At 43.6% G+C, this 25,855-nt stretch overlaps 1 protein-coding gene across 1 annotated transcript in view; it reads left to right on the top strand.

The window, feature by feature from the left end:
- WNT8B (Wnt family member 8B) overlaps nucleotides 1-25,855 on the top strand; it is a 522,248-nt gene that overhangs the window by 413,648 nt on the left and 82,745 nt on the right. The window contains exon 3 of the mRNA XM_069240365.1: nucleotides 1,099-1,237. Coding sequence (XP_069096466.1) covers nucleotides 1,099-1,237 — 139 coding nt within the window. The remainder of the gene's footprint in view (nucleotides 1-1,098; nucleotides 1,238-25,855) is intronic.

Below are 25,855 nucleotides of genomic sequence, written 5' to 3'. Positions count from 1 at the left end.
GTTCAGAATGAGCACAGAATGAGATGCTTCTAAGTCTTTGCAGTATCCTACCAGTTATGAAGCCAATCTTTTGAGTTTGAATACACTGCTGTACCATTCAACCCAACGCATTCAGTTTACTGCACTTCATCTTCTGTTTTATACCCCTTAACTCTAATATGTGAAAAATATGTTAACATTATGTCAATCTATGAAAATCTTCAGGCTTTTGCTTATACTGGATCTATAATACATGTGCTGTATATACCATAATTTCTCCCGCTTGATTTTGATTTTTTTTTATCTGAATCATGCAGGTTATCAGGTGCTCCCCTATTTTGAATATTATAATGAACATAAGTCATACTTTGGAACGGTATTTTGTGCAGTTATTTAATAAATCAAAGATGTATTCTGTTGACAGCTTATTTTCAGTTTTATGCTGGACACCTAGACCTAGCAGGTATTTACTGAGAAAACACAATATTTTGTAAAAATAACCAACGATTTTGAGGAATTTCAAAATAGAGAGAGGGATAGTGTGTCTGCTTGTTTGTCTGTGTAGATATTAAACCCCCTGGTGAAATCTGACATAGATCTGACCATACCCAACTGAAAGCATTTGTACCTAACTATCTGAAAACACATTTATTGGGGGGGTGTAACACCCCAAACACCCCACTGAAGCTATGCCCCTTGTGTGTGCCAGCAATTGCAGAGCTTATCTGCCACGTTTGTGCATTCTGGATTCACCAGCAGAGAAAGCCCCCCCCCAACAAATTGTTTATAAATTATGTAAAACAATTTGCCATTATTTTGCATGCTCATTTCATGTTTGCCAATATGATAACCACATGCAGTACTATAAATGGTTTTCAATTTGGCTTCTCTTGATGGCTAGGATGCCCTGGACTTTCTCGAGCACAGGATTGGCAGACTGAAGTGAGCTGGAATGACTACGTACCGTTCCTTTGACAGAGCAGACTCTTTAGTCAATACCACCCATAGATGGACTGTTTAATCTACACCTAACCCTGAAAAGTATTTGATAGATATGATGTGGTCTTATTAAATTTTACAAACTAACATCACATTGCAATTTTTGTCTTTGCTTTTTAGGCTTACTTGATCTACTCCAGCAGTGTGGCAGCTGGGGCACAGAGTGGCATTGAGGAGTGTAAATACCAGTTTGCCTGGGACCGGTGGAATTGCCCAGAGAGGGCTTTGCAGCTCTCCAGTCATAGTGGTCTTCGTAGCGGTAAGTGACACTTAATTAGGACATTGTTTAGAATTTGATGACAACATACTTCATCACAAATGTGGTGAATATATGATTTTTTAACAAGCCAAAGGCGAGGGCCTTTAACAAGGGAAAGGGCCTTTAATGGCCAGTAGAGCCCGCTACGGTGGGTTCTAAGGCTATTAGAACATTCTGCCACTCGGGGTCAGAATGTTCTAATAAATAAAACAGATTCCTCACGAAGCCCGAGGGGATTTAAATCCCCTCGGGCTCCGCAAGGTTTTGTTCACAGCTGCTGCTGTGAACAAAGAGAACATAGGAATGTTGGCTCCGGGCTTTTACCTGCCAGTAAAAGCCCGGAGCACTCCATTGTCTGCAATGGAGATCCAAACATTCCCCTCGGGCTCCGCAAGGCTTTGTTCACAGCTGCTGCTGTGAACAAAGAGAACATTGGAATGTTGGCTCCGGGCTTTTACCTGCCAGTAAAAGCCCGGAGCACTCCATTGTCTGCAATGGAGATCCGAACATTGTAATACATGGTACTTGTAATACCACAAATGGAATATTATACATCACATTTTGACTGACTATCCAAACAGCAAACTCTGAACAAGGTCCTTAGTACCCTTCTCAATTTAAACTTCTCTTCTACATTAGCATTAACACATATGATTAGATTTGCAACATCATCCACCTCACTCCGCTGATATAATAGAGAATACAGTGTTTTAAAAAATCTGAAAGTGGGAATAGTGGATAGGATCATCTCCAAACATCTTTATTTAAGTGATAGGGTAATAAATGGTGTATCAGTGCACCCTCTTAGTGGCTCATTGATTTTGATTTTAGGATATTCCCATAGACTAAACATTTAAAGTAGCTTCTATCACTATAGAACACAATTCACCACATATGCCAAAGAGATAACACAGTTATTGAAATAAAACAATCATAAAAGTTCCACATCATCCAGCTGTTTCAAAGAATAGTTATGTTACTGTGCTGACTAAATTTCATTCAACTAATTATTATATATATTATATTAGTAACAATATATTTCCTCTCAACCCCTAAAGATGTAAACTACTTTAATCAGACAACAAACGTTGCTCCTGGTAGCCTCGTGTCTTCCTATATGTATGCCCAGGAAACAATCTCTGTGACTGTAATATTTTTCCTTTGCTTAACAAAGGTTCCCACAGAAAACAAATTCAGCAGCTACTGCTATAAAAATATAAATGTAAAAGAGGCAGTCTGCATTGTCCTAATCCTGTTGCCTGTGTGGAAGGCTATTTCTTTCTAATGTCACTGAAAAAAACTGTGAAAAAGATAAATTGCAGATTTGTTTTTAATGATCATCCCACAGTTATGGCTAGTTATTCTCATATGATGCCCAGTCATATGAAAATGTAAGAAACTATGTAATACACTCATCTAAAGCTGGTTCAATAAATATTTAGTGAAATCATCCCTTTTTCAAATTAAATACTTTTCTAACCCCTGGGTACTATTTAGGCAATTTTGTGCTCTCACTGCGGATTTTTACAGATCCCCCACAACTCTTTTAGTGTCTTGTTCTGAAAAATATGATTTGATCTATTGTTAATAAATTACTTAACATATTCCAGGAAGACAGCATTTATTCTCCACCTTTTTGTAATGATGTAGCCTTTGTGTTCTTAATTTTCAGCAATTTAAATGTATTTTCTTGTTTCAACACACTGAGTAGAACAAAATTATCCTTAGTATTAAACCAAAGTGAAATCCATAATGATGAATGAGCAATTTTCGTGTTATCTTCCATGCATCTATTAAACTTTTCTCTCCTTATAAAGTAAACTTACAAGCGGACTCGAATAGGTCGATGAACCTTTTGACTCGCAATTAAGATGACCCCACCATAATTCCAGTACATCCAAATCAATAATCAATAACCAATATACAATCTCAATAATCAATAACATTAATAATCAATAGTCAGTAATTGTCACGCACAATGACCTTTCAATCTTGAATAACCACACCTTTAGTACAAGTTATAATACTTATTTCCCTATGTTAACAATGCTAAAGTCATATAAATTAACCTCAAAATCAAATGAAACACATACAGAAACAAGACTGGCTGTCCAAAGCGGTGGAAGACACATCATTTAATCAAAGCTTGTACTATGACACATTCTATTGCGTCAACGTGATCCCATACATTTAATTTCAGCAGAGAAATTCATCAAGCATTATTCCCTATTAGCAGATTTTCATTAGTGAGGATCCTTAACTAAAATCAGATTAGCATCAGCATGTTGGGCTGCATGCAAAACAATTTAGTAAACACAAATTTGGAAAACATCTAACTATGGTTCTATCAAAACAGTGCGGTTGGTACCATGAAAGAAAAAGCAAATATGCATAACAAACACATAGGTGCGATTTACACCTCTCCTAAATTGAATCGGCAAGATTCGATAGTGTTTGTCATCAGGACATCAGTCAATCAGCAAGGCATCAGGATTCAGCATCAAAGTTCAGGAAACGTAAAGTATTTAAGCGTTAAAGTGAAGCATGTCTTTTGTCAAGTCGCACAAGAAAATATTGACCTTTCGGCCACCAAGAAAAAGGCAAATGACGGTGTCTTCTTCCGGTGTATACTCGTTAAGTTGAATTCACTAAAACTCTTTCCTACATCCCAATAGGTCAAGGGATCACATGTCCACACTTTATCCAATAAAACTAAATCTCCAAATATTTGATTTCTATCATTACTCAAGTCACATATCATCGATTGGTTGTCTTGCAATGTCCTCATCATCTGGCTCGTCAGATAACAATATTGTTGCAGCTTCTACTCCAGTCCGTGTCTCCATTGTTCTCCTCCTAAGAAAGTCAGCCTTACACACATTACACATAAAATGTTACATTAGCAAGAACAGCATCTTCTAGCAGTCGGTTCTCATGAGGAAAGATTCTCAGCTGTGAGCACATCTACACAATACAATAGAAAATCACAGTTTAACCCTTTAGGACAGCCATTTATTAAATTAAAAAAAATACAGGTTGACATAAGACCCAAAAAGTAGGTCAAGACCTTCGCTAAGTTAAGGCCTACCTTTGATAAAGCTAATTCATAATACATAACCTTTAATATGACGTATTACCACATTAGTCAAACATATGCTCAATATTTCATAGCATTAGACTATTAATAAGTACATTTTGTTAACTCATCATAATCACATTTTCAAATATGTGCATTACTTTTCTACATTATTACATTTTCTACACAAACCCATTATTCAGAATACATGAACACTCATTCATATTTTTTATCAAAAGACCTGAGCTAGCACAGTCACCCAGCCTGAACCATCCAAATATATTGCAGGACTTTCCTCTTCCACACATGATTTTTCCATAGAACACCAGTCATTTATGTTAAAAACATACACCAATCAACGTGTCTATGACTCAGACTAGGTTAATTCCTAATAAAATATTTGCAATGACATTATTCGATCAAATGTTATGAAGCCATTATTTGTCCACAAATAGCTTCTATCATTACAGAACACAATTCACCACATACGCCAAAGAGATAACACAGTTTTTAAAATAAAACAATCATAAAAGTTCCACATTATCCAACTGTTTCAGAGAATAGCTATGTTACTGTGCCGACTGAATTTCATTCAACTAATTATTATAGATATTATATTAGTACCTATATATTTCCTCACTACCCCTAAAGATGTAAAATACTTTAATCAGACAACAAACGTTGCTCCTTGTAGCCTCATGTTTTCTAATATGTATGCCCAGGCAACATTCACTGTGGCTGTAATATTTTTCCTTTGCTTAACAAATGTTCCCACAGAAAACAAATTCAGCGGCTACTGCTATAAAAATATAAATGTAAAAGAGCCAATCTGCATTGTCCTAATCCTGTTCCCTTCGGGTGTGGTAGGCTATTTCTTTCTAATGTCACTGAAAAAAACAGCAAAAAGGGTAAATTGCAGGTTTGTTTTTAACGATCATCCCACAGTTATGGCTGGTAATTCTCATATGATGCCAATGGGTACTATTTAAGCAATTGTATGCTCTCACTAAGGATATTTACGGATCCCCCACAACTCTTTTAGTGTCTTGTTCTGAAAAATATTATTTGATCTATTGTTATCAAGTTACTTAACATATTCCAGGAAGACAGTATTTATTCTCCACCCTGTTGTAATGATGTAGCTTTTGTGTTCTTAATTTTCAGCAATTTAAATGTCTTTTCTTGTTTCAACACACTGTGTAGAACAAATGTATCCTTAGTATTAAACCCAAGTGAAATCCATAGTGATGAATGAGCAATGTTCTTGTTATATTCAATGCATCTATTAAACTTTTCTTTATGGAATGTATGTAATGTAATATAACCTGGATTTGTAGAGAGTGAACTTGTCTACCATAAGGATATTCAGGTGCTGCAAGGGTATCAAGTGAATGTGTATACAAATGGCTTTATCACTAATAATCTTTAGGTAAATCAATAAATCTTAATATTGAGAATAGCTGAATGTATACGTCCAGAGAAACGTGCTTTAGAACATAATTGGAACACTCTTGAATTCAAAGACTTGTATAAGTAATTAAATGGCCTTTCTGCCAATATCTTGTGCAGAGTTAAGTATTTTCCCCCTTCCCATGAGAGGATCTATTGAGCCTATGTAACAGCAATGTATTTCAGCTTAACTATCAGTTAAACTAAAAACATACACATAAAACAGAATTAACGTGTATTTATAAAGTAATAAATTTAACATTTATTTAGCCCCTTTGGGCTCACGTGTATTGCTTTAGTTTTTTAGATTCCTGTCAACAAGTGATATTCTTATTTTATTTCTCTACATTAATAGATTCACTTAAGTTGTGCATACTGGTTGGCAAATGTTTGATGACAGTTAACCATCTTAGAGACAAGCATCAGCCTCCTCCACCTACAGCAAAGGGAGCAATCACATATTCTCTATTTTGGTTATGTCCAGACAAGCCCCCGGATAACATTTTATTCAATTTGTTAGCACATAGGTTAATGAGTGGGGGTACAGGGGACACATGTGCTACCACCTTGATATCACAAATAATTATAAATTGCAGTTCCACTGAATTCAGTCAAAATCTATACTGTAGACTGAAGAATGTTGCTTTCTCATCTGCACTGTTTTGCATCCATAAACATTTGACTGTTGAATCTAGAATGTAGGTCTACATCACAAACCATTTCTGTCCTGCCTTTTATACGCTTCTCTTTTCATCACAATCTATTGCCATTTCTAGATGATCTGGAGACAGAGTTCTTATATACCTTTTTGTGACTCGTACAGGGATTATTGCATGACCGCTTTGCATGTGGCCTCTGGCAAATGTCAGTAAAGTGCCCAATGAGGAAGGAAGCACAAACATCGGATGCAAATTGCACACTTGCTAGTTTGTGACAGTGAACAGTAAGTTCTCGATTAAAGGTTGAACACAAATTAAGGGGAAATAGTGCATTCTATTCTCTAGTCCCAAGTGTGCCAACACGGCACATCCACCATTTGCTCATACAATATAAGCAGATTTCACCTGCTGCAAACTCTGGGTACAAACCCTCATGATTTCCACCAATTGCAATCAAACTGAGAAATAGTTTTGGGCACAAACAGGAGCTTGTGCTCAAAACAGGAGTTCCGGCCTATCATAATCGGGACCAGCTCTTTAGGGGGAAATGTTTAGGAGCGTGCAGTTTCAGAGCGCGGTATGATGAATAGGATAAATACTTCAAATACTCCAATAGTATACATATTCATGTTAATTATCTTCATGTGTAAGGTCTTAGGGTCTAAATATTTCCAACTAGGTTTACTCCTATCCTTAGTCAAATCAGTTGTTTGTAATGGGATTGTAAAGTGCCAGGTCACTGGTACATTAAAGAGTTCAGAGAGAATTATTAAGGGTTCTAAAACGTATATCCTAATTTATTACTATTTGAACTCTTAGGGATGTTATTATTTGTTAGAACTGTATGGCATATGGATCTCTTTGGTACATAAATCTTATTGAAGGAGACATGCACACGTCGCTTCATGTGTAGCCTAACAGTGCAGCTGTATTCATGAACACCATTCAACATGAATGATTTTTTGTAGGGCATACCTGCCCCTGACCAATGTTTGTCGGAGGTTCACTATAGGTACACTCAGAGTATACTTGTTGCTGAGCTTGAATCCAATAATGATTTTCATCACTTTGAAAACTCTGTCATTGGATTTCCACTTTGTTATTTGAGCCCTGCGGAAGTTCCTATTGTCCTATTGACCATCCATCAGTAGAACAAAACACACGTTGACAGGAAAAATGCAACTACAAAAAGGATATGTGTCAGGTCTGATGAATAAACAAATTGGATTTGAATTTGCGTCTGGTACAATGGTGAGGTTCTATTCGATCTTGAAATTGGAATGACCTTTACTAAGTAAATTGCGAATTGGCTCATGGACAATTTTCATCCATAAATGTTGAATGAATCTAAGCAACAAACGGTGTTGACTGATTCTGAGCAACAAACGGACTGATGTGCAGGACATAAAAAGAAAGTATATTGAGAAAGTATTCATGTTCATTAATTGGATATTTTTGGAAGCTAAGGGCCGTATTTATACTCTGGTTGCGCCGAATTTGCGTCGTTTTTTTCGACGCAAATTCGACGCTAAACTAACGCCAACTAACGCCATATTTATACTATGGCGTTAGACGCTTCGGGCGCCAAAGTGCCCGGAGTGTGCGTCATTTTTTAGCGTGAACCCCTTCCTTGCGTTAATGATATGCAAGGGAGGCGTTCCCGTCTTAAAAAATGACTCCCAGGCCTTTACGTGGTATTTATACTCCCGGGCAAAAATGACGCCCGGGAGTGGGCGTGGCCAAAAACGGCGCATTTGCGCCGCTTTTTAACGCCTGGGTCAGGCATGGCGTTAAGGGACAAGTGGGCTCAAAATGAGCCCAGAGTGCCCTCCCCTGCCCCCAGGGACCCCCCCTGCCACCCTTGCCCACCCCAGGAGGACACCCAAGGACGGAGGGACCCATCCCATGGACATTAAGGTAAGTTCAGGTAAGTTTTTTTTTTTGTTTTTTTGTGGCATAGGGGGGCCTGATTTGTGCCCCCCTACATGCCACTATGCCCAATGACCATGCCCAGGGGACAGAAGTCCCCTGGGCATGGCCATTGGGCAAGGGGGCATGACTCCTATCTTTACAATGATAGGAGTCATGTTGATGGGGGATGGGCGTCGAAAAAAAATGGCGCAAGTCGGGTTACGACGATTTTTTCGACGTAACCTGACTTGCCCCATTTTAAGACGCCCATACGCCATTTTCCCCCTACGCCGGCGCTGTCTGGTGTACGTGGTTTTTTTCCACGCAAACCAGGCAGCGCCGGTCTGCTTGCGCCGGCTAACGCCATTCCATAAATACGGCGCCCGCATGGCGCTTCAGAATGGCGTTAGACGGCGCAAAATTTTTTGACGCTAAACTGCGTTAGCGCAGTTTAGCGTCAAAAAGTATAAATATGGGCCTAAATATCTTCATCTGAGTTACACCTATAACTTAGTGATGGGAATGATTTATATGTAAATAATGAACCGAAATGTGCACTTTTGTTTCAGTTGTAATTATTGCAAATGACCCTGAGTTCACCTTAGAGATAGGTGCATGTGAACAGAACTGAGGGTTCAGTGCACAGAGCGCAGTGCACAAGTATGCTTTTTTGGAGCATGCTGTGCAGCATAGGGCATAGCATTCGTATATTGAATTAGAAAGTGCCATGTTACCAGAGCATGCAGGTTATTGCTGTGAGCTAATGGGTGCTCCATAACAAAGTTGTTTATTGCTGTGAATTGAGTTACGTCACAGCTATGGGCTCTAGTGCATCAGGGGACACCCATTACTTGATAGAAATGTAGTTATGAGTATACCTATGTCTGTGGTGGTAGTGGCATGCACTTGACTCCCCTTTCTAAACTGCCCTTTACTTCAGCAGTCATTCATATTATCCATCACCATACATGGATGCAACTAGACGTTAGGATTGGGGGGGGGGGGGGCTAGTACTATACATTGTTGGTGGGGCTACCATTTCGCACACTTGCCAATAGGTCCAGATTTAATGTGTTAATGCATGGAAAAAAGCATGTCAGTGAATGCTATTTCCTGCAATAGCACATTAAAGCCAGATATGTTGTCTTCACTAATGCATTCCCCTAAGACACAGAGCACTATTGGAGGTCAGTGTGTCCACCAGATCTTCGAGCATCAGATGTTGGCAAGATGTTTTGTGCCAAGCAAGTCCTGTGTATGTCAGAAATCAAAGCACTGAAGGTTTATTTGAAACTTTTCTTTTCTGAATGAGAGTAGTGTAGGATGCTGGCCTGGAGTGTGGTGAGCACCTATGGTGTTATCACCTTATACCAGGTCCAGGTATCCCCTATAGGTGAGGTGTAGACAGTGTCTAGGAAGCCAGGGCTCTCTAGAGGTAGCTGTGGATGAGCAGCCAAGACTTACCTAGGAGACATGTAAAGTTTATGCAATACCACTACAGTCAGACAGCACTTACACACATGAAGGAACCACACAGACCCTAAAGAGCCCAGGAAGGGGGATTGGTCACCTAGAAGGGTGACCACCTACCAGGAGGGGGCTGTGATGTCACCTGCCTGACGTGGCCAGTCAGATGCTCCCAGGGGGCCTCTGCCCACCTTGGATTTAAGATGGCAGGATCAAGTGGGCACCTGGAGGAGCTCTGGGCACCACCCCTGGGGTGGTGATGGACAGGGGAGTGGTTACTCCCCTTTCCATTGTCCAGTTTCATACCAGAGCAGGGACCAGAGGTCTGTGGACTGGTGCAAACCCGTTTATGCAAGGAGGGCACCAAATGTGCCCTTCAAAGCAAACCGGTGGCTTGGGGAGGCTACCCCTTCCAAGCCATATAACGCATTTCCAAAGGGAGAGGGTGTTGCCTCCCTCTCCCAAAGGAAATCCTTTCTTCTGCCTTCCTCCACTTGAGCTGGTCAGGCAGCAGAAGGGCAGAAACCTGTCTGAGGGGTGGCAGCAGCACGGGCTGCCCGGAAAACTCCAGACGACTGGTAGCAGCAATTCTGGGGGTCCTCTGAGGAGCCCCCAGAGTGAATGGAATCATACAACCAATACTGGAAACTTTTCATGCAGGCTACAATGGGAGGCCTGAAACACATTTTGCATGGCCTCCCATGGGTGACACAATAAATACTGCAGCCCGTGGATAGCCCCTGGTGCCTGAATGCCCTCAGTATCTAAGTAACATATACTAGGGACCTACATGAGGGCAACAGTACGCCAATTGTGGGGTGTGCTAAGTCCTAAGCACCAAATTTAGAGGGAGAGAGCACAGTCACTGGGCTCCTGGTTAGCAGGATCCCAGTGAACACAGTCAAAAACACACTGAAAGCAAGCAAAAAGTGGGGGTAACCATGCCAAAAAGAGGGTACTTTCCTACAAGTAGCATGCACTGCATAAAGATAACATGCTTCCAGGGAACAAGAAGATGTGTGGGGGGAATCTCCCAATGTGCCCAAGAAAGTGCTCCTACATACATTGAGAGGTAAACTTGGGGAGTGAATAATAAACCGTGATAAAGGAAATCATGGGAGCTTCTATCTGGCTGTCACAAAACGAGGTGGGCTCACCAACAGCTCAAAAGGAAGGGGTATCCATAGAATAATGAGCCAGATACATTTTCATAATGTAGAAGCATGCACATGTTGGGGTTTCCATAGCATGGACTTTGCTTAACAGCAACAGAGTGTCGACCATTATGAGAGATTAAGGAAAATACTGCAAGATTGTATTCATCAAGTGGTGGCTTACATCTTTTTGTTAAACACATTTACCCTAGTATCTCACACATTCAAATTTTAGGCACATTGTGATTGAGTTCCCAGAACTGCACAATTTTCAGTCAATGCCAAGGTAGATTTAAATCAAGGTCCTCAGATTCCTAGCTTAGCCACTAGACCACCTCTCCTTCTTTAGTTGATGTACTAGAACTTTCAAAAAAGCTTCACATAGTCAATTTCACCACTCCTTGTGACCACTCATGTTCTGTTAATGTTTCAACATAGCCATTAGGCCGCATTCCTCATGCTGTCTATTGAGTGGATCGAATGCAAAATATTTTGGTATTTATTTTTATATATGGATAGCACCTAGATGAATTGTCTCTTGTTCAAGGTTGAGGTTTACCTATTTGCATATACACAATGGTTGAAAGTTAAGTACATGTATAGCATGCATAAGGGGTGACCGTGTAATCTGGTCCAATATTACTATTGAGGGGTTCTGGTGATATCTTTGGCATTGTAGTTTGTAAATGTCACCAGAAGTCTAAGATGGCAATGACAAGGTACCCGTTATGTATTTTTTATATTACAAGCTGTTTTATTCACAGTGCAGATAACAATGGGCATCGACTGGGATTAAAATGTCAAGGTTTTGTTTACCTGTCACAAAAAAATTATTGATAAAACTACAGGCAGTTGTGAGAGCAGCGGATTTATGTGCCTCTGAGGCTGCAGAGTTTAAAGCTTAATTAAGGATTTACTGAATTTGCCACATTATTTCCGAAATATGCAGACAAAATTGTTGTTTCCAGCTAAAACAAATGAAAATAATAAAGCCAAAGTACTGCATAGCTTGCATTTTTTATTGTATAATTTTGATAACCTTGGTCCTACAGGATCCATAATTCTAGTAGCCTGAACAATGCAAAACCTTTGCACAGTGACAACAGAATCTGTATTTCACAAGTATGCGTGAAGTATTTTCATTATTTCACGGTTCTTTAATAATATACAAGTTTAATACCTCTGCATTTGTGCAAAAACAGCTTCTAAATATGTAATACAAGCATTTTTACTCAAAGTTGTAATGACTTATCAATCTCCATTGTAGCCATTGGTATCTTTTAAATGTGATATTTTCTGTCATCTAAGGTAGTGTTCAAATGATTGATTATTCTTTTTAAAATTTTTTGCCCTGGAATACTTCTTTAAAATGGCTAAACACTGCTGTGAGCGAAATGAGGCTATATTGTAAATTACAACTATACATCCAGTTCCCATTTTGTTAGCTTTAGATTAACTTTCTTATAAAAATACACACTTACACCTATTTATTTCTCTCCAAATGAAGGAATGTAAGACAAAGATGCATATAATTAAATGCGTGCTTGCCACAACAGAAATTCATCATGGGAAGTAGTGTTGGCAGCCATACTAGTAAAGGAGCTGAAGCCATGCAAAAGTTACATTTCTTATTCTTGTTATAGTGAGCATCGGCAGCATAAGACATGTCTGCAGTATTCTCTTGATATAGCCAGAAGGAGACCTGTGAGTAGATCTGTGCTTGTAGGAAAGTGTGTGCAGGTCCATCACCCTGCTGCACAACGCTCAAAAGGCTCCTGTAGCACCAGCCAGTGCACAGTCCCTGCATCCTCAGCAGTGCTCATCTCATGTTCCTTCATTTGAACCGATGCGTATGCTCTCTCGCTGGAAGATAGAAGATACAGCTGGCAAGATAGAGGAGTATGCAGAGCTTTTGTTCACAGAGAGCACCATGACTGAAATCATTCCCTTTGTTTGTGGTGCCACCAGGCTATACATTAATGATTAGGCAAAAACAACAAGTGATGGACGGAATGCTGAACATTGTCAAACATTCACCCCCAGTCACAGATCTGGGTTTAATCCATCGTTTTTTTGCTGCCCATGCCATTCCAGTTTGGACCCAGCCATATGCAAATCAGTCTTGACCCTGTTCCCCATGGGAACAGTCCAGCCCGAACTGCTAGGCCAGGTCTTCCCTGGACTGGAAACAAGCATCCTGGGACCGGTTTCGGGGTTTCACCCCTCATCAGCCAGGCTAGCTTGAATCCAGTGGCATGGGAAGCACGGGACCCACGTCTGGACATACCCTTCCCACTTAGGGCGACAAAGCAAAAACAACAAGTGATGGACGGAATGCTGAACATTGTCAAACATTCACCCCCAGTCACAGATCTGGGTTTAATCCATCGTTTTTTTGCTGCCCATGCCATTCCAGTTTGGACCCAGCCATATGCAAATCAGTCTTGACCCTGTTCCCCATGGGAACAGTCCAGCCCGAACTGCTAGGCCAGGTCTTCCCTGGACTGAAAACAAGCATCCTGGGACCGGTTTCGGGGTTTCACCCCTCATCAGCCAGGCTAGCTTGAATCCAGTGGCATGGGAAGCACGGGACCCACGTCTGGACATACCCTTCCCACTTAGGGCGACAAAGCAAAAACAACAAGTGATGGACGGAATGCTGAACATTGTCAAACATTCACCCCCAGTCACAGATCTGGGTTTAATCCATCGTTTTTTTGCTGCCCATGCCATTCCAGTTTGGACCCAGCCATATGCAAATCAGTCTTGACCCTGTTCCCCATGGGAACAGTCCAGCCCGAACTGCTAGGCCAGGTCTTCCCTGGACTGGAAACAAGCATCCTGGGACCGGTTTCGGGGTTTCACCCCTCATCAGCCAGGCTAGCTTGAATCCAGTGGCATGGGAAGCACGGGACCCACGTTGCAAAAACAAGTGATGGACGGAATGCTGAACATTGTCAAACATTCACCCCCAGTCACAGATCTGGGTTTAATCCATCGTTTTTTTGCTGCCCATGCCATTCCAGTTTGGACCCAGCCATATGCAAATCAGTCTTGACCCTGTTCCCCATGGGAACAGTCCAGCCCGAACTGCTAGGCCAGGTCTTCCCTGGACTGGAAACAAGCATCCTGGGACCGGTTTCGGGGTTTCACCCCTCATCAGCCAGGCTAGCTTGAATCCAGTGGCATGGGAAGCACGGGACCCACGTCTGGACATACCCTTCCCACTTAGGGCGACAAAGCAAAAACAACAAGTGATGGACGGAATGCTGAACATTGTCAAACATTCACCCCCAGTCACAGATCTGGGTTTAATCCATCGTTTTTTTGCTGCCCATGCCATTCCAGTTTGGACCCAGCCATATGCAAATCAGTCTTGACCCTGTTCCCCATGGGAACAGTCCAGCCCGAACTGCTAGGCCAGGTCTTCCCTGGACTGGAAACAAGCATCCTGGGACCGGTTTCAGGGTTTCACCCCTCATCAGCCAGGCTAGCTTGAATCCAGTGGCATGGGAAGCACGGGACCCACGTCTGGACATACCCTTCCCACTTAGGGCGACAAAGCAAAAACAACAAGTGATGGACGGAATGCTGAACATTGTCAAACATTCACCCCCAGTCACAGATCTGGGTTTAATCCATCGTTTTTTTGCTGCCCATGCCATTCCAGTTTGGACCCAGCCATATGCAAATCAGTCTTGACCCTGTTCCCCATGGGAACAGTCCAGCCCGAACTGCTAGGCCAGGTCTTCCCTGGACTGGAAACAAGCATCCTGGGACCGGTTTCGGGGTTTCACCCCTCATCAGCCAGGCTAGCTTGAATCCAGTGGCATGGGAAGCACGGGACCCACGTCTGGACATACCCTTCCCACTTAGGGCGACAAAGCAAAAACAACAAGTGATGGACGGAATGCTGAACATTGTCAAACATTCACCCCCAGTCACAGATCTGGGTTTAATATACATTAATGATTAGCACACATGCACTAACTGAGGGTCCTGCAAAAACTCCATCCTATTGCATCCTTGAAGTTAACCTGCCCTCACAAGCTTTATGCTTTACTCCTACACCCACTCACTTTGGGGTTTGCCTGCTTCAGCCACACCAGGGAAGGGATTATAAAATGCCAAACTCCATCAGTTTGTGAAGGGTTTATGTTTGATGTTCCTCATGAAACACAATTTCATAGTTGACTAGACCACCCTTTAAAAATTCGATAACATAGCTGCCAAGTGAATCTGTCACATTGAGTAACACCTTCACCCAAGGCCAGCGCCTAGTTTGTTAAAAAGAAATGTGTGCCAGTGACCAACATTTTTCTTTGGAGATTGGTATCAGACCATCCACAAACAGCACTGCCCAGTGACACATTGAAAGGCAGACTTCTTATGAAGGGAGTAAAAGAATGGGCGTAATATGCTGTAATGTTTGCATTAGTCAATGTAGTCATCATCTCCTGCTTCCACACCCTCAAAAATCTCAATGTAATCTTCAAGTGGCTCCCAGTCAGAACGTGCAGAATGGTCACCGAAGCCCTCATCACAAGCAAGCTGGACTATGGCAATGACGCTGTTGGAATCACTGTCTAACTATTAGAAGACTTCAGACCATACAAAACCTTGCAGCAAAACTCACACTTGGGCTTTCACCCATGTTCACATCACCCCACCCAACAAAGACCTTCACTGGCCCAATCATTCACTAACCCACACTAATCAACACTCAACACATCCACCAGACACTTCTGCTCAGACAGAATTCTGCTCACGCACATCCCCCATATACAAAGAACCAGAGTCTGCTGTGGTGCTTCCCTACCCAAAGCCTGGAATGACCTGCAGCTACACATGAGTGCTGCCTCCTCAGTACTTGAGCTCCGCAAGAATCTGAAAATACGTCTTCTCACCTGGACAAGTCACAGTTACAGCCGACATATTCCCTGCTTTCTCAGCACCAGAATACTCTTTGGGGTGAGCTGTGCACTTCACAAATACCCTTAACATAAAATAACAAAGTTTGCCTTAATATCATTATTATGGTGTTGTTCATACAGCTCTCACTCTGGTGTCTCCTGTTTCACACTCTGTCTCTGTTGTTTTCCATCTCAGTCACACACTCTTTTCTTTCTCACCTTTCTGCCTATATTCACAAATGTACTTATTGGACCTGGCCCTTTCTACAGGGTCATTCCCCAAACTTTTTGCCTTTTCCTCCTAATTTTACAGACCCTTTTTGGCTGACGTTATGACTCCGGTCACTTTATCACAGCTAATCAGTGTTAAACTGCATGTGCTCTCCCTTGTAAACTTGGTATGATTGGCCTATACCTGATTGGCACATTTAATTTACCAGTAAGTCCCTTGTACAGTGGTATCCCTATGCCCGGGGCCTGTAAATTAAATGCTACTAGCGGGCCTGCAGCGCTGCTTGCGCCACCCACTGAAGTAGCCTTTCAAACGTGTCTCAGGCATGCTAGCACAGTTTACTGCCACAGGGGGCTGGCATCTAAATTTTTCTTGCCAGGCCCAGAATTCCCCTTTTACTACATGTAAATCACCGCTAAGGTAGGACCTAGCTAGCCCTATGGGCAGTGTGCAATGTATGTAGAAGACAGGACATAGGACACATAGGACACACAGGGCACAGGGAGGGTGGAGGTGTCACAGAGGTGCATCTGCATTTTGAATGGTCTTCCTGGGCTGAGAGAAGGGGAGGTGGGGCACACTTGCATCTGTAAAGGCTGTGCCCTGGCCTCACACAAAGGGGTCATTTACCCCCAGCTGATGTTTGGAGCCTATGTTGGAGGAGAGAGGAGGCAGTCCCAGAACCAGTTGTAACTGGTTGGAACCTCCTCTCCCCCTCTTTGTTAAACCTTTGCAAAACTGAGTCTAAGTACAGGGGATTTTTCCTAACAATTTGGAGACATTCTGGACTTTAACATGCTTGTAACTGGACACAGAATGCTGCTGGAGGGACTCACCAGGAACCACCTTGGACTGCTGCTGCTGTGCTGACCTGTGACCTGCTTGGTCACTTGGAGGAACTGCCACTGACTGCAACCCTTTGTGCTGGCCTGCTGCTGGGCCGTGCCGCCCTGTGCTCCATCTGTGTTTCCCCAGGGGCTGGGTGCTATGACCCCTGACCCCCTGCTATTGCTTGTTACCAGCGCATGAGGTGTGCTGCCTGTACTGCATTTTCTAGACCATAGCACATTGTGAGCGCTTTATTTTCTAGTCCCTAGTGCCCTGTGAGCGTTTCGCTGAGGGAGTGATCGCCCCCGCAACCAGAGCGTGTCAAAAGTGTGCTCCTTGAAGTGCCCCCGGGGCACGAGATCCAAGAAGACAGGAGCAGGAGCGCTTCTGGTGGTGCCCCAGGGTGCGGGAGGCCGTCAAGAGGCACCCCCGGCGCACAAGCAGGCATCCACATCTGGTGTCTTTGATTGTTGCGGCTGAGCCGCCAAAGAAGAGGAGCCAGCCCACTCTCTGGGTACTAGGGAGGCTTCCCTGGGCTCTGTTGCCCCAGGTGACAGAAGGAGCGTCCCGGGGCGCACTCCTCAGAAGGATCGCTGCATGCCCGGAGGCCGCTTACAAGGGCAGCCGCCTCGAGGATGCTGGCGGCTGCCACCAAAGTGCTGCTTTCTCTTTGCAGCCACCCTGAGTATGCGGGCGGCTGGGAACAGCTTAGGAGGCTCGCGCATACACTGCGACCCCTTCTCCGGCCACACGCTGCTGTCTGGAGAAGATGGAGCTTAATGCCCTCTACACCTCCCAGGCGGAGTGTGCGCTACAAAGGCTGAAGGGCAAGAGGCAGATTTAGCCATCCCTGCTGGATGAGCTACTGATGGCACGCTGCTCACACACCCACAGGACATAACTGAGGCCCAGACCCTTTACACCCCAAAAACTGTGAAGAATCATGACCGTTTAACTACGTTCTTTGAGGAGGCCCACATACCCTGTCTCATGGAGGAGGGTAGAGGGCTCTTGGAACAAGAGATCAGCAAAGAGGAAATTCAGCAGGCCATCTCCAACTTACCTTATTGCAAGGCTTCCAGGGTGGATGGGTTTCCGGCAGAGTTCTATAAATGGATGAGTTCTGAATCTGTGGACTCTCTGTATGAAGCCTTCCAGGGCGCGGAAAGGATGGGCTCTTTGCACCCTCTTTCTAATAGAGCATACATAGGGATTCTCCCAAAGCCCGGGAAAGACCCCTTACTATGCGGCAGTTACCGTCCCATTTCCCTCCTCAATGGACATGTCAAAATATTGGCTGGTATCTTGGCGGCACGTCTCAAGAAAGTCATTGCGTCTCTTATTCATAATACCCAAGTAGGGTTCGTACTCCGGAGAGCATTGAGGAACCACCTTCGCACGCTAGCACATACACTCTGGGCTGCTAGAGATTCCCGGGAGCATGCAGTGGCTATCTCCCTTGATGCAGAGAAAGCCTTCAATAGAATAAAATGGTGGTACCTCTTCGAAACTTTAAAAAGATTCGGCCTAGGAGATAGCTTTATCAGAAAAGTCTGATTGTTGTATGACTCGCCTACAGCGCAAGTCAACTGCGGGGGCTACCTATCTGATATGTTCCCCGTTAACCGGGGACACGGCAGGGATGTCCGCTATCACCACTGCTATTTCTCCTAGCTATCGAACCTCTGGCAGCGCCTATAAGCAGAAACCCCGCCATAACCGGCGTCACTATCCTTGGTGGCCGCTCCATGATTTATCTATATGCAGATGACATACTACTTACGCTCACAGATCTTTCTCACCTCCTTCTAGCTCTTCAAGTGATTCTGAAGGAATTTGAAGCACTTTCGGGATACAAAATTAACCAGGACAAAAGTGAGGCCCCTCCTTTGACTCCGGTGACTACATGCGCAGCTATGACGGACTTCCCCATCTCATGAAAAAGTTCACGCCTTAAATACCCAGGGATACTCATTAACAGGGGCTTGGACCAAATAGTACAAGACAACCTGGAACCGTTGCTGATCCGCACCCAACAAGAGAGAAATGGTCCCAACTGGGTCTCTCCCTCTGGTACAAGCTGTTTGGATGGTGACTTTGCCCCCCTACAGATACATCCTTGGGATATTACCACTACAGGTAATAGAGAATACATAGGGATTCTCCCAAAGCCCGGGAAAGACCCGTTACTATGCGGCAGTTACCGTACCATTTCCCTCCTCAATGGAGATGTCAAAATATTGGCTGGTATCTTGGCGGCACGTCTCAAGAAAGTCATTATGTCTCTTATTCATAATACCCAAGTAGGGTTCGTAATCCGGAGAGCATTGAGGAACCACCTTCGCACGCTAGCACATACACGCTGGGCTGCTAGAGATTCCCAGGAGGATGCAGTGGCTATCTCCCTTGATGCAGAGAAAGCCTTCAATAGAATAAAATGGTGGTACCTCTTCAAAACTTTAAAAAGATTCGGCCTAGGAGATAGCTTTATCAGAAAAGTCTGATTGTTGTATGACTCGCCTACAGCGCAGGTCAAGTGCGGGGGCTACCTATCTGATATGTTCCCCGTTAACCGGGGACACGGCAGGGATGTCTGCTATCGCCACTGCTATTTCTCCTAGCTATCGAACCTCTGGCAGCGCCTATAAGCAGAAACCCCGCCATAACCGGCGTCACTATCCTTGGTGGCCGCTCCATGATTTATCTATATGCAGATGACATACTACTTACGCTCACAGATCTTGCTCACCTCCTTCTAGCTCTTCAAGTGATTCTGAAGGAATTTGAAGCACTTTCGGGATACAAAATTAACTAGGACAAAAGTGAGGCCCCTCCTTTGACTCCGGTGACTACATGCGCAGCTATGACAGACTTCCCCATCTCATGAAAAAGTTCACGCCTTAAATACCCAGGGATACTCATTAACAGGGGCTTGGACCAAATAGTACAAGACAACCTGGAACCGCTGCTGATCCGCACCCAACAAAAGAGAAATGGTCCCAACTGGGTCTCTCCCTCTGGTACAAGCTGTTTGGATGGTGACTTTGCCCCCCTACAGATACATCCTTGGGATATTGCCACTACAGGTACTGTTGTGGGCTAGGCTTGCCCTGCATCGAACATTATGCATTGGCGCTCCACTTGTCTTGGCTGACCTTCCTGCTCCCGGGCAAACCGGATACGCCCCTGTGGGTGCAGGTGGAATGCGCTCTCTTGAATAAAATAGGAGGCCTGACGTACATTATGGCGTCAAAGCCTCCACGTCACAGCCCGTCCACCCAGTGGTGCAGGCCACGCTACATTCTTGGCATCGAGCCCACTGCTTTTCAGGAGTAGACCCTCAGATACAGACATGTGCACCGCTCAGAGGCAATATCGGCTTAATGATAGGAAGAGAAATGGTTGACTGGGAAGGCTGGCGAACTAAGGGCATCCTAACTATCAACCAACTGCTTGAGAATGGGCTACTAAAAACTTTTCTGGCTTTACAGGCCGTGTTTGGCCTCTGTACCCATTATTCCTGGCAGTATCAACAGATTTCACATTGTCTTTATAGCCATATGGGTGCTTGCTCGCTGACTCTGCACCACTCGCTGGTGCTTGATTATTTGCAAATCTGGGGCTCTTTTCGTGGAGTGACGTCAGGTGTTCATAAACTACTGAACCAACACCTTTTCTCTTTACCTCTTCTTTCATCCCTCACGGCCAAGTGGCATACATGTTTACGAGTAGACTATGATATAGACGAATGGACTGCTCAAATAGAGGTTTGGAAAAAAAGGTGTTCGTGAAGCAATAATGAAATTTAAAACTGTACATGACTGGTACTGGACACCGTTAAAGCTCAGATCAGCTGGGCTCCTGCCCATACCCACGCTTTGACCTAATGCATATACTATGTGATTGTCCAACCATACAGCCATACTTGGAGGCAGTCGGGGACACACCGCGGGAGGTACTGCCATTACTACCCACTCTCCCAGCATCTGCTTCTACTGCATGATACTGGTGGTGTTTTGGATATATCCTGCATGCAACTCCAACTGCTGTATATGCCATTGGCCACGGCAAACCTCCTACGACATTGCAGAGCAACAAATCTCCCCTCCCAAGATGAGTGGCTATCCTCAATGTTCCAAACTGCCGCCCATGAATGCATTATTTATGCCAGGCAGGACCGTCAGAGGTGTTTCAGCAAACATGGGCCCCCTTCCTCCGGCTTGCAGAACACTGAACATCACACCCACTCACCACAACCCTCCCCCTCCCACTATCTCTCCTTCCCTCTCGACTATTACCCCCTACCGCGGTCGCCCACGTTTTCCCTACCGTCTTTCTCTGTCTCCCATTCTCCCCCCATTCCTTTTCCTCCCTCCAACCCCCACACTTTCCTCTCCCCAGTTACCTTACTCTTCACCCATTCTTCCCTCTATCTCCTGCACAATATTCTCTTTCCTCTCTCTACCTTCATGCTTTCTGATTTCCATCCCTTGGCTCTCCCCATCTACCCTCCCCCACACTTGCAATATATACCCCCCTCTTCTTCCTTCCTCTTTTAAATATTTTTCTTTCTTCTCCAAGTCTTTTCTACCTCCCTTTTCTCTCTCCTCCCCTTAGAACAGACTATAGTCCCTACCATTATCAACTCCACATCTTTGCATGGCTGTTCCATCTTCCGCCACCATCAGACGAGGGCTCTCAATGGTAAAAACTGTCCCCTCAACGCGCTCGCTCCCTTCTCAATACTGTTGCAGCTCGTCTCGTCCCTTACTTATCAGAGGTCCCTGTTTAGCTCGCCCCTTTATCAGGCAATAATACACCGGACCCATACCCTTGCGATTATTATAGTAGCGTGCCATGGTGTTGTGCCCCAACTTCTTTTCTGGATTTTGACCGGACCTGCTGCTATGTAGAGCCCTGTCCCTTGCCTCGGGAGGTGGTAATGCAAGAGGACAAGATCCAAGGATACAAGTACGAAGGTTCTCAATACCCAATAGCATGTACCCAATAGTATGTACATATACAGCACAGAATCTCGTCCTTTTGGATCTGATGATCATGACTGTCACAATGCCAGGTGTACACTATTATATATGAAAGTCCATGCTCTTCCTTTGCACTGTACATGCCATGCAAGATGTTACTTCTTTATGTATGATCCTCAATAAAAATTTGTGAAACAAAAAAAAAAGAAAGAGTAGGGAATATCAGTCTGAGACAAGTAGACTATGTTAAATATAAAATAAGACAACGGTGAAGTGCATGGGGAGGAAAGGGGAGGTTGAGAAACATGAAAAGGGGGGATGACAGTGAATAAGAGAGAAGGCAGCAACATGGAGAGAGTGACAAAAGGGACACATGATGACTACAGGATGAGTACTGCAGAGGTACAGGTGATTAAATTGTAGCATATGGGAAAGAAGGAGTGGGCCTGAGCAGAAAAGCAAAGTTAAAGAATAAACAGAAAATCTGAAATTCTCTCTCTGAGCTCCAAGTTTGAGCTTTAAAATAGGTGGACTCTGAAAAGAGAGGAGTCAGGTGGACCATGTCTCTGAAGTAGGTGTGTTAACCAACGGGACTACACTTACCCGTTTGAATAATTTAAAATGTGAATGTGTCTTGGATTTGAAGCAGGCACCGTTCTCCCTTTGGCTCACGTTTGCCAACCACCATCTACCACTTGCAGAGATAGTAAGGATGATCAAGAGCTAGAACACACAAGGAGCTGGGCAGACTGAGAACACCAGACTGCTATGGCAGAAAGCTTTGGTAGGAGGTGCTGTCTGTCCACAGTATCCCTCTGATCTGCCCCTTCAATCTATTATATGTTTGTCCACCAAACAAAAAAGGGCAAGAGACACAGAGGGACTTCTGGGAGGTGGACTGTGAAATATTTGAGGGGAGTAGTTCAACTATGATCCCCAAATACAGGAATAATCCATTTTATTTAGCAGACATACTGCACATTTCATGCAGCAGTGTATATCTGAAAATGGGGCTGTCAAGGCACACCCAGTGCTTCCCTGAAGTCAATGAAAAGCCACAAAGTGCAGCAGCAACAGGATCCCCAGTGTTATCCAAGTTTTTTATAGGCGTGTGCTTCCACTCCTATCAACAGGCCCAATGGAAATATGTGATTGGAAGGCTGTGGAGTTTTTCATCTAATTATTGTTTTGCCACATGATCCATCATCTGCTGCATAATCTCCAGATTCTCATTAAAAAAAATTCCACCTCAAGCAGTACAGAAGTTATTAAAAAGATAGAGACATGTGTTGCTGTGTAGCGGAGTCCTTTTCTAAAGGTTGACTGGCCACCTTTCTGCTGCTTATTGCTACTGTTGTGTAGCTATTTTAGCTATAATTTTATACACAATATTTTAGCATATTAGGCCTGCCGCTGTGCACTTTAACCTAGATATATTTCTTTTGGCTTTGTTTTATTATTTTAACATTAGCTACATTTGCAGTCTTGTTTTATTTTCTCTTGCTGTTCTTCTCCTAGGTCTGCACTGCCTTCTTAAACAAGACATTTCTCTCACTCTGTGCTTTTCTCAAGGCTGCAGTAAGATAGGTTGCCAGCAAAAGTGATACCCCTTGTCTCCAAAGTTCACAGAAACATACACACTCTTATGTGGGGATCCTTTCTTGGAACATCTGCTGATTTATTATAAAAACACTACTTTGACCCATGATCGTTAGAGGGAGATTCCAGCCAGATGACCACAGCTGTATTCTGATTGCTGATTGCTTTGCTATAGCTGCTTATGTAGACTACAGGCCTCTTGCTCAGGTATGAGGGATGATGTCTTCCCAGGGGAAACCTGAAAGGCAGAATTAGAGCTTAACATACTGTGCTCTAACATAGCTTAGGTAGGAACTATCTCTATAAACTTTAGTGACAGTATGGTGGGGTTATTCTTGTGTTTTACTCTCCTTGAAACAATTTTAATCTCATTGTGCTTTATCGTCCTAGTTATTTCAATACATGCTTTATTATCTTAAATGCAGTTACTTCAATAAAACTTTATTGAACTATGTTCTGCCTCTGATTGTCTTTGCATATGTGAGACTAATGTAACTGAGGGAAACAGATGAGATCTGAGTGGCCACGATTCCCCTGAGGAGTCATGTATGTCATGCACCCAGTTGCCCCAATCATCACTGCTCTTGGGTGGAGATGAGGCACTGCTAGTTAGCCAGAACAAACTCGGATTAGGCCGACAGGTGTCACATGGTGCAGGATCAGACTCAGTCTCCTGCAGTACAGGTGACTCTGCCGCCCGAAACCAGTAGTCTCATTAGGATAATGAAAACCTACGTGACATGGCACCGCTAACATTTGATCAGGCACTAATTTTTGGGGCGTCCTGAGTACCTCAGTCTCACTACATGCAAAAGACACCTCAGTACTATATACGGAGACATCCCTGGTATTGAGGATATTTGTTTCTCCTCAGCTAAATTGGGAGTACCTAACTAACGCTGCAGGTTGTTCATGCTTGAACTCTAAAAGGATAATCTCCATTTGGTGTGCTTATCTCTCACCAAAATCTACCATTTACCATGGCGAACCCACAACGGGCAGCAATTGCAGCAAATATGCAACCACCCCTTACTGCACATTTACTGGCACATGGCCTAACGGCCCAGGGGTGTCCAGTTACATTTGTTGTTGAAGCTCATGCAGCATACAGAACAGAAATTTTCTATTCTTGGGTCACATTTCCAGCAGTTGATGGGAATACAAATAAATTTCACCACTATGCACCTTCAAACATACCTGCACAATATAGAGCTAATGTTTATTTAGAAATACCTCTGTCTTACCAAGATCATAAAAATTGGCTTGATGGTGCCCTACCACATACAATCCTTCATGTTAAGTTAGGTATTCTTTGTAATGATGGTCCTACCTGGCATTTATTGGCCACATATAAACTGCACCTTGATGCAGCAACCTTGGCAGTAGCTGAGGTTCGCCACTTATATACTGAGCTTACGGCAATATGCAGACTATTAGTACAGTTTGTAATGCAAACATTAAATACAACCCCAGGATGTGCTGCGCAGGTGCAACCACATGCAGCAAGGCTGAGTATAAATCTGCAACTGTACATTCGATCATGGGTAAAGTACCTGCCAAACGGGAAGAGATTCAGTTTTGGTTAGCTCAAAAAATAAATGCACTGGAAGCACTATTTACCCATATGGAACCTCAGGGTAAGCATAGAATATTAATTATGTGCTTGTCATTTGGGATGGTTCCTAGGGTAGATAACTGCAATACATGGGGCCCGGTATTTGCCACGCTCTATACTATCACACACAGTACACAACACTTGTCAATCTTCCGGAAGTGTTAAAACAAATTCAAGATGAATATGGGGCTGCCCCCGCCCTAGACTTGGGATGCAACTTATGGGCAACTTTGCCACTGTATCTTCCATTATCCTAAGTAATCTTAAAGGGGAAGCAGTTGCACTAGCAGTGCGTATGCGGCTCCGGGATGTTCCTGCACAGGATCAAGAACGTGAGCTGCCAAAGATTATCGCAGAGACCTATTCTAGTATTGGTCGAGATAGTCTGGGAGCCAGACCCACAAACCACAATTTCAGGGTAAATCTAATAAAGATTCTACCAAGCAAGCACCTCAGGGCTCTAAAAATCGCTGGGATAAAAAACAACAAACACCTAAAAAAGAAAAGGGAGAATCTGTGCATACGAATATTCCACAGAATAGATATAATCTCAGCAATCAATTCCTTTAAGGACTCACCGGATAGACGCAGTGAGAGAGTTGGGCGGTCAGAGCGGGGAACTGAGTACGTGAAAACAAGTCAGGAATCACAACGCTCAAAAGAAGTTTCTGTTAAAAAAGAAGAGAAACTTCCCCAACAAAAACCCCAATTTAAAAAGAAAAAAGTGGCA

This window comes from Pleurodeles waltl, chromosome 6, assembly GCF_031143425.1.
Source record: "Pleurodeles waltl isolate 20211129_DDA chromosome 6, aPleWal1.hap1.20221129, whole genome shotgun sequence".
Taxonomy (NCBI): domain Eukaryota; kingdom Metazoa; phylum Chordata; class Amphibia; order Caudata; family Salamandridae; genus Pleurodeles; species Pleurodeles waltl.
This window is presented reverse-complemented; position numbering and strand designations above follow the sequence as displayed.